Source organism: Aethalodelphis obliquidens, unplaced genomic scaffold, assembly GCF_003676395.1.
Source record: "Aethalodelphis obliquidens isolate GAN/ISIS:26980383/991018 unplaced genomic scaffold, ASM367639v1 scaffold7, whole genome shotgun sequence".
Taxonomy (NCBI): Eukaryota; Metazoa; Chordata; class Mammalia; order Artiodactyla; family Delphinidae; genus Aethalodelphis; species Aethalodelphis obliquidens.
Genome location: NW_020837951.1, coordinates 50,505,513 through 50,521,530, shown reverse-complemented (window position 1 = coordinate 50,521,530; position 16,018 = coordinate 50,505,513). Strand labels below are relative to the sequence as shown.

General features: G+C 42.5%; 1 protein-coding gene across 1 annotated transcript in view; it reads left to right on the top strand.

Annotated features, from left to right (window-relative positions):
• PGM5 (phosphoglucomutase 5) overlaps positions 1-16,018 on the top strand; it is a 201,867-nt gene that overhangs the window by 144,905 nt on the left and 40,944 nt on the right. The window contains exon 9 of the mRNA XM_027105739.1: positions 2,734-2,917. Coding sequence (XP_026961540.1) covers positions 2,734-2,917 — 184 coding nt within the window. The remainder of the gene's footprint in view (positions 1-2,733; positions 2,918-16,018) is intronic.

The window sequence follows — 16,018 nt, the reverse complement described above, 5'->3', positions numbered from 1 at the left end:
CTTAAGGGACAGAAAGAAAGCTTTAGACTTCCCTTATAAGGTGATTGTTTCTTCTCTTAAGAGGTCATTTACTTACATAAATATCAGAGAATAAGGAAGCCTGTGATAGTTTTCAGTAGAATCAAAGAGACTGCAGTACTGTGGGAAATGTAGACAGCGCCATCATATTCTTGGTGTCTGTTTAGTTAAGAAGGCTGAGGATGTGAGAGGCGGGAAATCACCTCAAATTATTCATTGTGTTATAAAATAAGGACTCTCAAGGCAGGCGGGAACTTGTTTTATTCACTAGTATTTCTAACAAGTGCCCAAAATCCTGATTCCTGTGGGCTTTTTTGGCATACCAGAGGGACCAGTTGGCACAGCAAATAGTTTTATTGCCTGAAGCTGCTCCAAAAAATCCAACCTGATAAAATATATTATGACTGCCAGCCTCTGGCTTAGTGAGATCGCTCTGAGTCAGGGATGCATTCCTCATAATTTGTGGAATGATTATCTAGCTTTCTGCCAGCATTTTGAAGACATGGTATTATGATAAGTGTACTTGTAATATAGTTCATTTTTTCGTGGCCAAGAGGTTACATGACAATTACTTTTTTCATAACAAATACCATATTAGAGAATATAATGCAGTGGAGGTATAAATTCTTGTAGGACTTTGAATTATGTTTCAGATTTCTGTACAAGGAGATCACAGAGATAAAGAAAAAGGTAAGGGAATAGGTAGAATGAAAGTAAACATTTCCTTCAGCCTCTGGGAAAGGTAGGTTAAAAGTGCTTGTGAAAGAAAATGATTTCTAGCCTGACTGCTTTCTTGGTGGGGAGGAGATAATTAAACAATTCTGGCTTAACTAATACTGAGCCTGCAGTTGTATCTGAGAACCCAGATGATTTTCCTTGTGTGAGTGGACCCCAGAAGGAATTCTCCATTTTGAAATTTCTTTCCTTGAAAGTGTGTTGGTGGGGGTGATGGTCAGAGGGGGTTTTTTGGGGTAGTGAGGGGAAGGTAGAAAGTGTGTTGGTGGTGGTGATGGTCAGAGGGGAAGGTAGTGCTAGAACCTGCATGTGCATGAAGATGAGCATTTGGGCAGCTGGTCTGATGACCTCAGCCATAGACTGGATGTGACCTGTCACATCAGTGTATTTTCTCAACTTCTGAATCTCTTTCAGTGCCTCTCTGTCTCCTGCTACACCCTCTCATCCCAACCTCCTGCCCCTCTCTGCTTGGCTAGGTTTTACCTTCCCAAAAAGTAATCTTTAAAGAGAATCTAGGATTAGAACACACACCTTGTGTAAGAGAGAACAGAAGAAACGGGGGATGCAGGTGCAGGGGACCCATTGTTAGCCATGGTATCATTCCTTTCGGCCAATACCCTGTTGTCTGCTGAAGTCACAAAAGGTCTTGGGTGGAAAAAAGTAGTAACAACTATTCAGATCTTCCTTCTTTAGTTCACTCTGAGAACTCACCTTCTTTCCTGTTTACAGAGAGCCCAATGTGAGATCCCACCACAGCTGCGTGAGCACAGCTGCCCCACCTAGGGCTTCCTTCTTAAACAGAGCCCCGTGGGTGTGCCATAAGGACTTGGTCAAAACCATCTGACATCGGGAAAGACCCTTCCTTATGGCAGTGACTAAGAATAAAAGTAATTAATAGTTTTAAGCACTGGTGTCGGGCATTGTGCCAACTACTTGGTATGCATTATCATATTTAAACTCCACAACAACAAATGAGATAAGGGTTATTTTTAGTCTTTTTTTTTTTTCCCTAATCACCTCCCAGCCCCATTGTTATATTTGATGTTCTTGGCTAGGGGGACCTTCTTTTTAATGGAGCAATTGTGATATTTCTTCCAAGTTTCCAAGAGAGTTTTATGGTACATTGAATTCCCTTCCTCCTTCTCTCTTCCCCTGCCTTGACTCCTCTCTCTCCTTCCTTTCTTCCTTCACATCCTCCCATCTTTCATTCCATCACTTACAAAAAACACTACTTGTCAGAAGCAACAGAGAACAAAGCAGGTAAGATCTCTACCCTCCTGGAGCTTACAGTACTCAGGGGCAAAGACAAGAAATAAGGAAACAAATATATAAACAAAGTAAATACAGATTGGGGTAACTACCAAAAGAAGAAATAAAGGATGATAAGAGGCGGGGGAGAGATAGAGGGAAGCTACCTTAGATGACTGGTCAGAGAAGGTCACTTTCTAGAGGTAACACTAAATTTGGAAGCTGAAGGAAGGGAAAGTGTCAGCTATTTGAGTAGCCTGGGGAAGATTGTACCAGGGAAAGGAAACAGATAGCAAGAGCAAAGGCCCAACGAAGGGAAAGGGCAAAGTGTCTCTGAGGACTGAAGAGGGGGCCCATGTGGCTGGAGCATAGCGAACCAGAGCGAGCGAGAGTGGGACAGAGTCAAATCAAGGACGTGGGCAGGTCAGATCCCACAGTGCCTTGTAGGCTGTGGTTAGGGTTTTGACTCTTGCTGTCAACGTGACAGGCATTTTTGGAGGGATTTAAAGGAAGGGATTGGCACGATTTGATGTTTACATGATGATGCTGGCTGCTGTGTGGGGAATGAATGGAGGGCTGGCAGGGGGAAGAGGGGTGACCAGCTACAGATGCTTCTCTGTGCTGTTCTTCTTTAAACAAAACCAATGATTAAATGACCTTGAGAGGCCCACCCAGCTGCTGGTTCTCTGATAAGATTTGTGTTTATCCTGTGTCCTGCTCCTCCCTCACCAGGTTTGATTACGAGGCGTTAGAGCCCAAGACGACCTATTACATCATGAGGGACCTGGAGGCCTTGGTCACAGACAAGTCCTTCATCGGCCAGCAGTTTGCTGTGGGGAGCCACGTCTACAGTGTGGCGAAGACAGACAGCTTTGAGTACGTGGACCCCGTGGATGGCACTGTGACCAAGAAACAGGTACTTGCTATGAAATCGCCAGAACAGGTTATCAAGCAGAGGAGGGGTGGTGTGCGGTGGGGATGCAAAATATCCTACAACTGGAGAGATCTTCAGCGATGATCTGCTCCGAGCCCTTCATTTTACAGATGAGAGCCCTGTGGCCAGGAGAGAGGAAAGCCCTCGGCGAAGGTTACCTACCTCCTTAATGGCAGAGAGTGGATTAGAATACAGGGCCCTGGCTCTCTGTCCAGTATTCTCTCCACTTGGTAACTGATGGGCCAACACCACAAATAGATTTAGACCCAACATTTCTTTCTGAAAGGTTTGCAGCCTGCAGTCCCTCTGTATAGTGGCCATGACTGGTGACAGATTCAGAAAAGTTTCCAAGAGCAAGGGATCCCTTTCCTTAGGACCCCCAGGTACAGGGATGTTTCACCTTTTATTACCTTATGTCATTACCTTATGTCAATGATAGGAGCTTAGCCAGATGGGTTTGTTACTCCTGGTAGGGGAAGAAACAATTGGAAATTTTGCCCCACAAACCCCAAAGTAAGATTTGTGGTGGAGAATTATATTAAATGAAAGATAAGTGGCAAAATCAACCACAACTTTTATTATGATCTCATCTCTGTGAATTGTATGAGAGATGTTGAAAGCTATTACCATTATTTTTCTTCTCGATTTTGTTTATTTATTGGCTATGGCAATGTTGGCCACTCTGGGAGCACATTTTAACATTTATAGTCTAAATAAGACACTGAGTAATGTTAAGAGGAGTTCCATTCTAAAATCCCCAAATTCTTATCTTCTTATACGTGCTTCACCAAGTACAGACAACAAAATAAATCAGAAGCTGTAGGCTTTAGGGGACTAGATGTAACGGTAGATATTGCTATTTTTATTTTGACTGGTGTTTCATACATAGTCCTTGCCCTAGGGTCCCCTGACTTGCCGATGTTCCAAAGCCCATTACCCTCCTGTTACTCTTGCTATATTCTCCCTCTGGTCTGCTTAGTTTTGTAGTGATCTTTCATCTCTATCAAAATGTCAGTCTTTCATTCTTGAAGGCCTTCCATGGCTGGACAAATTCATTACAATCTTACTTTGGAAAGGTGTAGGGTAGTGGAGAAAATAGTGTTTAAGAAGTTTGAAGACCCAGAATTGAATCCTATCCCTGCCACTTATTAGTTGGGAAGGTGGTTGGATTTCTTTGAGCCACAGTTTCTTCCTCATCTGTGAAACATCTATCTCACAGAGTTGTTTAAGAAATAGAACGAAATAGCATACATAAAAACTCCTAACCTTTACGCAAGGCTTTGTAGTTGTGATTTGTTTTGCACAAGGATGCTTTCTTGTAGAATGGATTGAATTCTCTCCAAAATAATACCAGTGAATCCCTGGAGATATGAAGCCAGCACACAGCACATGTGCATCTTTGAGCCGCCATGTCTCAGATAATCTATTCCAGTTTGGTACCATATTTTCACTTCTGTTTCACACAGGGTCCTCAGAACAAACTTCCCTAATCCAAGACTTATTTTGTTGTTGTTACTGTAGAATTTAAGAGTCGTAAAATACATGCTTTCTGAAGTATCCCTGAGAGGTTTTTTGTTCCCTGATGAGGAAGGCTTGAAAACTATTCCTTGAAGGGAATGTCTAGTCATTGGTAGGTTCTGGACCATATCAACTCATGCAGAGCGTGTTTGTTGAGCTCATTTGTTTTGCTGTTAAATCTATGAATACTCTGCCTTGTTTCTTCTTCAATGCACTCAGCATTTGGGTGCTTTTTTCTTCTTGGCTTTTCTTTAATCATTCACACCAGGCTAATTCCTCAACTGGATCTCAAGTTTGGACTTCGATTTATTCTGTGTTCCTCCCCTTCAGCCCTGAATATTGGTTTCTATTTTTACTCCGGCATTTATTGATGTTTTCCCCATACTCTTTCATCTGTCCTCAAAGGTGACCATAAATAGACAAGTGCTACCAGGACCTGCTCTTGGGAGTTTCTCAAGTAACAAAGGAAGGGTAGTTGTTCATCTTCCTGGATTCCAGGACCCAAGTGATACCTTCATTAGCTGGTGGCCCTGAGTCACACTAGAGATTCTTGCTGGTCTGGGTTTGGCTCAGTGAGGGTTTCGGGAGATCAGTTAACACTCAGCGGCATCCCTATTGTCAGCAAGCCACAGATGGTTCTTTCACCACAGTTGTTCCTGTTGGAACAGAGGGGAAATTCCTCCACAGGTGTGGCCATTGCTAATCTTTCACCACTGAGGACCATGTTTCAGCACTCGTGGGATGTCAGTAGTATCCGCATTCACCTCAGGGGACAGTTGGGTCTGGGGCATAGTTTACGCAACGTTGTTGCAAAATAAACTATCCATTCCTAAAAGACATATTTGAATTTAAATAAACTAGTATTATTTTTAAATAGTCATAAAGTGCTTTGGTGCATTCATTCAGTAGGTATTTCTTGAGAGCCTGTCAAATGCATAATATTGGCTTTTTTCATGGTGCAGTTTTTTAATATAAATATATAACTGCTCTATTGAGATATAATTCGCATAACATACCGTTCACCTATTTAAAGTGTACCATTCAGTGGTTTGTAGTACATAGAGAAAGTTGTGCAATTGTTACCACAATCAATTTTAGCACATTTTTTAATCAACCTCCCCCCAAATAAACCATCTACTCTTTAGCTATCATCTCCCTTCTAACCCCTGGGAACCAATGATCTACTTTCTGTCTCTATAGGTCTTCCTATTCTGGACATTTCACGTAAGTGGAATCGTATAATATGTGGTCCTTTGTGACTGGCTGCTCTCACCTAGCACAATGTCTTCAGGGTCTATCCGTGCTATACCATATATCACTACTTCATTCATTTTTATTGCCGAATAATAATTCCACTGTGTAGATAAACTACATTTTGTTTATCCACTCAGTTGATGGACATGTGAGATGGTTCTACTTTTTTACTATTATGAATAATGCTGCTGTGAATATTCATGTAGGTTTTTGTGTAGACGTAGGTTTTCAATTCTCTTGGGTACATACCTAGGAGTGGAATTACTGGATCAAATGGTTAACTCTCTGTTTAACCTGCCAGATAGTCTCCAAACACAATTGTACTATTTTACACTCCTCCTGGCAGTGTATGAGGGTTCCAATTTCTGCACACTTCCATCAACCCTTGTTATTATGTTTTTTCAATTATAGAATACTGTAACTTAAAAATAATCTACTATATTATGGGTTATTTCAAAATTAAGATACAAGGAGACTTAACCCCCACAAGGAGAAACAGAAGTATGCTTCACCTAGCAAAACTGAAAGGAAACATAATAATGTAACATCTCTGTTTGCTGTCGGAGGCCGATTGCTATGGTTTCTCCAGTGTTCTGTCATGTTGGAGTCAGACAGACATAGGTTTGAAGGCTGGCTTTGTCACTGCCTAGATTTGTGGCTTCGGGCATGTTACTTAACTTCTTTGAACCTCAACACAGTGAAGGAGAGGGGGAGGGCATGCTGATAATTACCATATAGGGTTATGGAGAAGGTTTTAGGAGAAAGACTTATACAGCCCCCAGGCACAGTAGCTAGTACTCATTTGATGCTCAAGAAATATCAGTTCCTTCCCCCTTATCAGAAGCCTTAACTTGACTGCATGTCAGTCTGAGGAAAGGGCGTGAGTGGCATTTAAGTGTATAGGCTTAAAGTCAGATTGTCTTGGATTTGAGCTTCGGCTCTGCCACCTCCTGGCTGGGTGATCTTAGGCAAGTTACTCAACCTCCCTGTGCCTTTCTCTCCTGTCTGTGGAAATAGGAATAGTAATTGTGGCTAACTCATACGGCCATTGGGAGAATTCAATCAGATAATAGATATAAAGTCCTAGTACCTAATAAACATTAATAACTGGTTAACTAAAATAAGTTATGCTAAAAGAGCATCCTTGGGAAAGAAAGATTTTGGCATTTAATGAACCATAAATGATAAGCAAAGCAGTGGGGAAGAGCATATACAACAACAACTTTGCAGGGTGTCACGCGAAGATACGGGAAGGCCCCGTCAGTTTCTGAGCTATCTGTGAATTGATTCAAACTCACATTTCTCTGCCTCCCCCCACGGCCCCCCACCCTCCATCACACTTTTTTTTTTTTTAACAAAGAAAATGGTTTTTTTTTTTTTTTTTTTTTTTTTGCAATATGCAGGCCTCTCACTGTTGTGGCTTCTCCCGCTGCGGAGCACAGGTTCCCGACGCGCAGGCTCAGCGGCCGTGACTCACGGGCCCAGCCGCTCCGCAGCACGTGGGATCTTCCCGCACCGGGGCACGAACCCGCGTCCCCTGCATCAGTAGGTGGACTCTCAACCACTGCGCCACTAGGGAAGCCCAAGAAAAAGGTTTTTTAAGGCAGCTCTGTCCCCTTTTTGTCCTTGATTTGAGGTCAGAGTCAGGAAACAGACCATGGGAAAAAAAAACAAACTGTTTTACATGTATCTCTAGAGATAAGAAATGCTTCTCCATCCAAAATGAAATGAAAATCCTGTTCTGGTGATAAGCCATCCCTCCCACCCGCACCCACCATCTACTCCACTCCTATGGAAATGTTCAGCAAAATCTATCCTGCCGGGCTTCCCTGGTGGCGCAGTGGTTGGGAGTCCACCTGCCGATGCAGGGCACGCGGGTTCGTGCCCCGGTCCGGGAGGATCCCACATGCCGCGGAGCGGCTGGGCCCGTGAGCCATGGCCGCTGGGCCTGCGCGTCCGGAGCCTGTGCTCCGCAACGGGAGAGGCCACAGCAGTGAGAGGCCCGCGTACCACAAAAAAAAAAAAAAGAAAATCTATCCTGCCTGTGAGATCCTGTGGAGGTCATTCAAAGAGCAAGAAGGAACCCCCTGAAGTACTCATCCCCTGATGTGAATTCCCAGGGACCTCACTGGCCTCACTGTGGCCCGTCGGGTCTCATGGAATTTACTATGGCTGCCTCCAAGTGTCTGATATTTTTGTGACCTTGGGTGCCAGGAGAAAAGTTGATGTGTGTCTTCCATTAAACAGAACCCAAGAGAGGCTCTGATTTAGAAATAGCAGTTGAGAGGCGTGGTTCAACAATCGCAGCTCGTCTTTCTGTGGTCCCATGAGGATGTGTCACTTGTTATTTTCTGGTAAAATCTAGTCACATGAATGAATGATGATGGTTTCTTCAAATACGAGTGGGAAAAATAGCCAGTAGCTACTGTGAGAGTAGGGGAGCAGTTGGGTCAAACTGCTGACTAATTTAAGAGGTTCTTGATTTATGCCTTATAAATAGATGGGAGAGATGAGGAAAGGTTAGACGGCTCCTAAAGGCATGAAGGGTGGCCCAGTCTTTCCTCAAGGATGGATTCATTGTGCAAAGATCAAGATTTTCCATGGTGCTTGGCGCGTGCTCTCTTCCCTCAACTATCACTTTCCCCGGGAACATTATCAATACCCAGATTATCTGTTAGTGTTTTCCTCCCCATCTCATCCTTCTAGCCCTGACTATGAGACTCTCCGGCTTTGGGAGAAGGGATGCTCCAATGCCGGTGCTGTGAAAGAAAGACAACTTCACAAATGGTACCAGCACTGAGTGATGGCATATTGCCACCAGGGTGGGCATCAGTCCAGAACTATGACCTGTATTTTGAAAATTAGCTTTGAAATGAGAAACCTTGATACTTCAGGAGCAATATTTAACCAAACAAGTCTCTCTTTATGTCTCATCCAACTCCTTTATTTCTATTTAAAAGATCAAAACTCATTAAATTCTATGAGTGCTGAAGTCATTTGCAAGTAATAGTTCAGCTGATATTTAAAAAAAAAAAAAAACTGATGTAAATAAATGCATACCAGTTAGCTGATGTGGAAAACCAAATCCAATTTGATTATGTCAGACTAACTTTGAGCTTATTAATACCTCTTCAAGTTATGCAGGCTGTGTGGAAACATTTTTGATGTTGTCCTTAACCTGGAAAAAAGAACCATTTGAAATTAGTTCAGAGACAAAGCACACTTTGAAGACTGATTCTGAAGTCAGTTTGCTTTTAGTGTTGTTATTTTAATATACAAGAAGGTGTCTGTACTTCTTAATTTTGGTATTTAGAAATAATAAAGAAAGTGAATTGGCAATCTTGAAATCACATTTCAGTCTGACATGTGGTGCTTCAATATATACTGCGGTGTTGCCAACTCCTGGTCAACAGATATAGAGAAGTTTACTGAGGCCTCGTCTCTGGTGGCCTCACATGAAGGCAACTGAACAGTCTTAGCTGGAAAATCTGGGGCCCCAGAGGGGCTCTCTACTCAGAGTTAACTGGTCATTCTTTAACTTCAAGCTTCAACTTTTATTACATTCCAATCAATGAACCAAGTGAGAGACTGTCATATTAACAATCCTTGTCCTATAATATGCCATTTGCTAGAGTGTGCTTTGGGCATCTAGAAGTAGAATTTAAGAAATCACTTCAGTCAGACTGGTTATCCCACCTACAGAATTTAGCTAAATCTGAATGTTAGTACCTATTAACAGTCCTTGAGTGACAGAAATGTTTAGGGAGTGAGGTGTAATCGTTAAATGTATACTGTGATCAAACCTGGGTTAAAAAAATCCTTTTTACGTTGCAAGTTGTGATGTCTAAAAAAATTCCCTTAATAAATACACCTTCCTTTCCCACCTTAGTACAACATGGTGAAGGTAGTAGAAGTTTGATTCATTCACGTCTGCATCCATTTAATGACTATTTTCCAAACACCTACCACATGCTGTCAGCTTCCTGGGCATTGAGGATAAAACAGCACACAGGACAGGCTAGCAGGGAAGGCAGACTGACATTAATCTTGTAATGACTACAGAGTTTGTTTAACAATATTACAGAGAAATCACTTATTTGGAAGTGCATAGCAGAAGAAACAAACCTAGACTAGGGCTCTGGAAAGCTCTCCATGGGGAGATGATACTTAAGCTGGGTCCTGAAGAATGGTTGGAAGCTGCCTCCGGTGAAACTATCTTATCAGACTACATGCTTTTCTTCCATCATATGTACTTAGACAGTTGTTTAGCTTTCCAGAGAAAGAGCTGGGTTTCCTATGGGCGATCACATTCCCCATGGGATGTTACAATAGCTGTGATTCTGATTCTCAACTCCAGTGTTCATTCTACAACACTGTAGTTGTGGGAAATAGAGACAATTGGGCCGCTTAGTAGGATACCTTGAAAACTATGGATTAAAGAAATTTTTTCCTAATGGCTACTTTTCCTACGATTTTGCCTATTTGCCTTCCAAGGACCAAATATATTTTCAGTGCTTTGTAATGACCTGTTGGCTGATTTGGAAACAGAGAGAGGGAGACACTGTTTTTGGTTAGTTGGGAAGTTCTGACTCCCCTGCTTCCGATTTGTTGGAGTTTTGTTATAATGAATTACCTTCTCCTGACATAATTGATTGCTTTAGGGCTATCTTCTAAAATGTTGGTAGTAGAATCCTGCTAAGATGTGTGGTAAGAATCTAAGCCTTCTGGAATGGCATCCCAGTTTCTTCCTACTGAACTACTAATGTCTGTGTGCAGTCAGGAGGGCAACTGTCACCAGGAAACATAAATATTAAAGGAAAAAGCTGCAAACTATCACAGGAACTGAGGGAGGAAGCTACCCCTGTTGTCTGGGTAAAGTATGTCTGAATCCCAAATATCCCTGAACCGGGCCTGGTGTTGAGTGAACAGGCATCAGCAGCCATTTTGGCCATTTTGGCCAAAGACCCAGGGAAATGGAACATGTGTGACCTAGTTCCATTGTTCCAGACTTGATAGTTAGAATCTGGGTGAGGACTAATTTATGTCTTCACTTCCCACTTTGCCTCTCATCACCTAATGTGGTTTTTGCTGGATGTGTGTTGTAAAAGTGCACTTAAGAAGCCATTTGACCTTGATTTCCCCAGATAATTATTTGCAATTGTTGGCTCCCAAGAGTGCTGGTTGGTTGTAAAAAAAAGGCTAGATGAGAATTGCTCCCAGGGGTAGGGCAGCTGGGTATGGCTGTGTAGTCAGTGCACTGCACAAAGGCATGGGCCTAATGCTGGAGGAGAAGCTGAAATCCAGACCAGCCAAGAGGAAAGATGCTCTCCTGTAATTTGTCCACCCAGAGAGGGCATTGCTTATAATTTATATGGGGGCATGGTGTTCACTAGCAGCTGCCCAGCTCAGCCACTGGTGAACTCATGCTCACAGCTAACTCTGTGACTTAAACAAAGAAAAATGGGGTAATTCTAGGTGATTTTTTTCGTGGCAAGAAATGTCTGTCCAATCCAAATCTTCTGCTTTATAAGCTGCATGCTTTCTTCTACAAAATATGGTTCAGATGTTACACAGCGATATTTTCACCTTGAAGCGTTCCAGATAAATCGTTGGGATTTCCTGTGGGAGATAACATCTGAGTTAATCTCACAGAGTCACTCTCTTCCAAGCCTGTCCTGTCTCCAGGTTCATATGCCTGGGGTGGCCAACTGACTGTATATGCGACATTGTACCAGATTTCAGGGCCATATGCTGTTTTCCCCTGGAACTCTTCCTAAGTCGGTATTCGACTAGGTCAGATGCTGCCAAATAACTGTTGGTAATGTACAGTTCCTCCTTCCCCGCCTGGCTGCAACATGTCCTATAGTCTCCAAACTCACATCTGGCAGCTCTGCTTGTACTTAGCAACTTGCAGATTTCCCTGCGTTGATTTACACAAGGGCTTAAAAAAAAAAAGAAAAAGGAAAACAACCCAAGATTCATTTATCAAACGTTTATCAGATACCTACTCTACAAAAGGCTCTGTGCCAGTTTGCAGGACCATACAAAACATATGAGATATTGTTCAAATATTTCACATGAGAAGCAATGTATGGCTCTCAGAGGTTTCATATGGTTCAACCTAAAATTATAAGCCTGCAGTGAGAAGACATAGGCTGAAACCCTGGCTCCTCCATTTACTGGTTGTGTTAATTTGAGCAGGTTTTCTGACTTCCCTGTTCTTTTCAGTAAAAGGAGGAGATGGCCTGGATGACCCTGAGGTCCTCCTTTCAAGACCTTAGGATTGTAAATTGACCATCCAGGAAAGAGAATTTTATTGCCAGGAAGCCAGTTCAGTGGGCGATATGGAGAAGATAAATGGTAACAGATCTTTGTGTTTAGTAGTGATTTCAGAGGACACGGCAAAGTTTTAAAAATAAAATTAATCTTAATTCTGCCTAATTTAAAAATAAGTATGTAGCATCGCACCACTAACCATCGCCATTTAGGCTTTATATAGCAACCTTCTGCAAAATCTGGAAAGTTAGACAAGTTAGAGCATAGCACCATTTTCACTAAAAGCTTTAACGTAAGAAAAATAATTCTATTTAGATAGTGATTTATCATTTTCAAAGCACTTTTCACATACATTTTCTGATCTGTTGCTCACAACAATCCAGTAAGCCAGGGTGTATTATTTTTCATCCGCTTTTTAGGAAACTAAGGCTTAGAGAGCTTAAATGACTTACTCAAGACCGCCAGCTAACAAGCCAAGCCAGAATTTCAGCTCAGTTCTCTAGTTATTCCTATATTGTTTCCAAACTCCGCAAACGGCAAACCGAAGAGGCGGCAAATCTGGGGAGGGAAAGAAATGCTACAGAGATAACTGGAAGCAGACTGCAGGATTTTTGTGTGGAGCAGTTCTTTAACAATTCTTTCTCATTGGGACAGAGCTAAGGTGGGCAAAACCCCACCCTGGTCACTGAGGCCTACAACTATGGCCACTCAAAGTGTTTCCCCTGGGCTGGAAGTGCAGTGCCCTTTGTGTACCCCACCCCATACTTAACATTATCTTCTCATGGAGGAGAGCATCTTCATCCCTTCTTTGAGCTTGGGGCTGTTGTGTCATCCTGGAAATTCCCGCTCCTATAGCTGCTATGGTTACGGTGGTATCGTGGATTCCTTCACTGTTGCTTCAGGAATTCCTTAGGAGATTGTGCTAGAAACAATTAATGTCAGATGCTCAAGAGGAGATGCTTCTAGTGGTTCTGCTGCTGACAAGGCGCTAGGAGGAGGCTTTCAGGACTCAGCAGCAACATGATGTTTTATTAGGCCCCTGCGTTATGGCCTCCTGAGATCCCAGTCTGATGGTAGTATATGCAAGAAACCTCAGATCTTAAAGGCATCTTCCTTAAGACTGACGTGTGCTATAGTTAGTCACTTGGTACATGAGGGAGGTGACCTAGAAAAAAAAGGCTACGACAGTGCTGTCCGCACGTGGCTACACATTAGAATCACCTGGAGAGCTTTTACAATCCCAGTGCCCAAGTCACACCCCGTACAAATTAAATCACAATGTCTGGAGTGAGAGCCAGGTACCACTAATTTTTTAAAGACCCCTAGCTGATTTCAGTGTGCAGTAAATTTTGCAGTCAATAGGCTAGCTAATGATTTGTCCAAGATCACACAGCTGGGGACAGGAACTTACCGTGGTTCAACTCCACTGTTTTTAGCTAAAACCGACCCTTGCCCTAAAAATGAAGGATGAGTAGACATAGTATCTTTCACAATTGCCCTTCAAGGTGAATATGTAGCCCCAGTTCATTAGTGAAGAATATGAGTGTGTTTCCAGTTGGCCTTGTTACCTGTGGAAGGAGGCCTTCCGGTAATGCTCACACCAGCTGTTGGACATGTAATGACATTCATTCAACAAGTGTCTGTGGAGGGCCTACTGTGTACCAGGCTTGTCCTAGGCTGTATCAATAGACGGTGAACAAGGAACGTAAGGGTTTTCCCTCCCAGAGCTTATCAGCTAATGAAGGACCCAACGGCATAATTCAGTGATTCCAGCACTTTAGGGTTAAGAGTGTAAAGGGAACTTATTTTATTCATTTGCACTGGGCCTTGTTTCTTCAAGAGGATTTGTGGCAGCAAACACACATAATGAAGTTGTTAGAATATAAATAAGAAACAGAAATCAAGACTAGGGAAAATATAAATAAGAGTAGAGAGTCAAGAACAGAAGAAGAAAAATTTTAAATTATACAAGTCATAAGGATCCACTTGGGCTGAACCTCAAATTTGGCATTAAGTGTCCTGGCAGCCATATTAAAAAGGAAACTATGGTTAGTTATAAAGTTCTTGTTGTCAGAAAGAAAAAAAAAAAATACCATTTCCTCAGGGAAGGAAAGGCTTTCCTAACAACTTGGCTCTTGAGGAGACATCTAATGTGGAGCTTCACACAGTCTCCTATAGCGACTGCGAAAAATGGATTTTATAACAGTGCCTTGCAGACCCTGCAATAAAAGTGAGGATATAAAACAAAAATGCGATTTAATAAATCTATTTCTGTCATGAGTAGGTGATCAGAAGTAAGTTGATTTGGGCCAAATATATGTCCAGATGAACCTACGACTGGAAGGTGCAGTGCCTGGGGGATACCCTTATAACAGTCTTCATAGTTTCTCTCTACTGGGATTTCCATAGGCATACGGTTATATTTTTCATTTTCTGGGGTAGAGTTGAAGGGTAAGTGTTCCTTGTTGTGGATAATGGAATAGTTTTTACCAGGGGTCAGCAAACATTTTCTGTAAAGGGGCAGATAGTAAATATTTCAGCCCTTGTGGGCCAGACGATCTCTGCCATAACATTTCAGTGCTGCAGTTGTAACACAAAAGCAGCCACAGACAACACATAAGTGCACGGGCATGTCTGTGTTCCAGTAGAGCCTGATTTATAAAAACAGGTGGCAGGTCAAATTTGGCTGACAAACTATATTGCCAACCCCTGGTTTAACCTAAAAAATTTTCTAAAGCCAAGTATATTATTGGTATTCTTTTGTTGGAATTATGGAACATTTCGAAACTTGGCAAGTCTTGGTCAGTGGTTACTTTGGCCTTATTATTTAGTTGATAGCAGGTGATGATACATGCTGGAGAGAACGTGGTTCATGTTGAGGTTACAAATTCATTAAGCTCATTGGCACAACATGCAGACCCCAAAGCAATCCAGTACAACTCTTCACACATCCAAGTGACGCTCAGCAGACACGGAACTACGGTCGTTGAGGCAGAGAGCTGGGCTGGGTCTAAACATTTTCTGTTCCATGTGGAGAAGGAGAATTGTTATGGTCTTCACTGGGAGGTCTCACAAAGCAACATGGATTCTCTATTAAGATCTCATGGTTCCTTAGGACAGAGAGAAGACACTGGATTATTTCCAGCAGGCTGATGTGTGCTATTCAGTCTCTTATCATCTTTTCGAGTGCAAAATCTATTCCAGGCTACCCGATACAGATTCTAACCGACCTTCCATGAGTACAGCCAAAGATATGGCTACACTTAGTGAAAAAACAAAACAAAACAAAACATGATTTCACTGTAAAAGGGGCTTAGCTATGAGCAGGTAATACATGTTGAAGGTTTATCATGGCCTGAATTCTTAAGTACCCCCCACTGGCCATAAACTAATCTGGGAAGTCAATTGTGTAATGGCGCTACTTTAAAGGGTTAAGTCTGGGAAGTCCTCAGAAGAGGTGGCTTCAAGTGATTTAGTATCTGCAACAACAGGCGCTTTAGGGCTTCGGCCTTAAAGTCTGTAAAAACATGGCTGTGGGGCTTCCCTGGTGGCGCAGTGGTTTGAGAGTCTGCCTGCCAGTGCAGGGGACACGGGTTCAAGCCCTGGTCTGGGAAGATCCCACATGCCGCGGAGCAACTAGGCCCCTGAGCCACAACTACTGAGCCTGCGCGTCTGGGGCTTGTGCTCCGCAACAGGAGAGGCCACGATAGTGAGAGGCCCGCGCACTGCGATGAAGAGTGGTTCCCGCTCGCCGCAACTAGAGAAAGCCCTCGCACAGAAACGAGGACCCAACACAGCCAAAAATAAATAAATTAATTAATTAAAAAAATTTTTAAATATATATATATAGAAACATGGCTGTGAATATAATGGTGGAACCAACCTTTGGGGCTTCATTGTCAGTCTGAACAGAATTTGGTATACCATACTTTCTGGATAGCAGGGAATTGTTTTGTTAGCTCTGTTGGGAATTTCCTAACTATTCACTTCTCCAGCAGCATAAGGTGGTTAAGAAAATAATTTTGCTCATTGTGA